Here is a 1,601-nt window from a genome sequence, read left to right as displayed (position 1 = left end):
CTCGAACTCACAGAGATCCGCCTGCCTCTACCTCCCGAGTGCTGGGATTAAAGGTGTGCGCCACCACCGCCCGGCCAGTTGAAGATTTTTAAAGACAAATGTTTTTCTTGTTTTTCAGATGAATACGCCCTTGATTCTTACAGCATCAATAGTGTTTCGGATTCCCAATAAGACAGCAGAGCATAAAGAAAAGTAAGGACATTGTATTGACACCTTCACATATGCTTCTTAAAGTCTCTCTTTTTATTAGTAATTTAACATGTTATAAATATATTTGTACACATACTTATACATCAGCAGGCATGTTACATTTACAGATTTGGGTATATATATGTATATAAGGAGAAATATACACATGTGTATTTATTGTTTAAACTATGTCTTAAATCTCAGGAAACTATTTCTTTGAACAAACTGTTCCTCTAGTCACCATCCTAACAGGGAGCCATGACCAACCAACTGCCTGACATCCTGAAGACTCTTCAATCACAATGACTTCTTGACAGCTTCACTTCCTTTCTTCTCATTAAACGGCATTATTTCAAGTCTGAGGTCATTGTTTTCTTTTTTTTCTTCCTAGTTTTCATTATAGAAATCTTAGAGCTTTGTTTAAGTGTAACTAAATAATTTGCTTCATTTTTTTTTTCAACTTTAAACTCAAATTTGGGCACCTAAACCATAACTAGAATCCTCTAAATCCAAAGAGGGAGAGAAACAGGTGAAAGTGGAGGCAGGGAGACTAGGTTAAAGTTAACAAGGGCTCTGTCAGCTCGACACAGAAACACACTCAATGGAACGTTCTCAGGGAATGATCAGAAATCGGAGGAGACAGGAAGCAGAAAAGAGTCCTGAATTAGTAATAGATTTATTGAGTACAAGATTGCAAGGCTAACTGATTTTGTCATTTAGGCATTTTGTCATTCTCAGCCTGTTGTGCTGCCTCAAGCCTAGCACTTGTACCAGGAAAGCAATGCTATATACTCTTTGGTCTGGCTTAGTGTTCCTGCTGTGGTAATGAATTTGAATTGAGGACAAAAAGGTGGGAAGAAGCTGGAGAAAATGATAGAAACGGAAAGTTTCTGCATCAACTTTCACCTGGGCTTCTGGGTTTGCTAAGATTCTTTACAGGCAAGAAAAACTACCCAGTTCTCCACTTGTGCAGTTAAAGAATTTGGAACCAAGATCTTCTAGAGCAGTGGTTCTCAACCTTCCTAATACTGTGCCCCTTTAATACAGTTCCTCATGTTGTGATGACCCCAACCATGAAATTATTTTCATTGTTACTTTGTAATGTAACCGTTTGCTACTGTCATGAATCATAATGTAAATGTCTGTGTTTTCTTGTTTCTATAAAGATTCTCTTTTCCTCTGTTTTTGTGTTTTTCAAGACAGGCTTTCTCTGTGTCACTGTGACTGTCTTGAAACTTTCTCTGTAGACCAGACTATGCTCAAACTCAGAGATATCCCCCTGCCTCTACCTCCCAAGTGCTGCGACTAAAGGCATGTGCCACCATGTCCAGCTAATATCTGTGTTTTCTGACAGACAACCTGTATGAAAGTGTGAGGTCATTGTTTTCTATTTATTCTTTTTTTTTTTTTTT

The 1,601-nt window shown here is 38.1% G+C and overlaps 1 protein-coding gene across 1 annotated transcript in view; it reads left to right on the top strand.

Moving 5' to 3' along the window:
- The window catches only part of LOC101986698 (ovostatin homolog), a 44,001-nt gene extending 43,462 nt beyond the window's left edge, over positions 1-539 (top strand). The window contains exons 35-36 of the mRNA XM_005365294.2: positions 119-192; positions 394-539. Coding sequence (XP_005365351.1) covers positions 119-171 — 53 coding nt within the window. The 3' untranslated portion in view covers positions 172-192; positions 394-539. The remainder of the gene's footprint in view (positions 1-118; positions 193-393) is intronic.
- The last annotated feature ends 1,062 nt before the right edge of the window (positions 540-1,601 follow it).

The sequence above is a fragment of the Microtus ochrogaster genome, unplaced genomic scaffold (assembly GCF_000317375.1).
Source record: "Microtus ochrogaster isolate Prairie Vole_2 unplaced genomic scaffold, MicOch1.0 UNK1, whole genome shotgun sequence".
Taxonomy (NCBI): domain Eukaryota; kingdom Metazoa; phylum Chordata; class Mammalia; order Rodentia; family Cricetidae; genus Microtus; species Microtus ochrogaster.
This window is presented reverse-complemented; position numbering and strand designations above follow the sequence as displayed.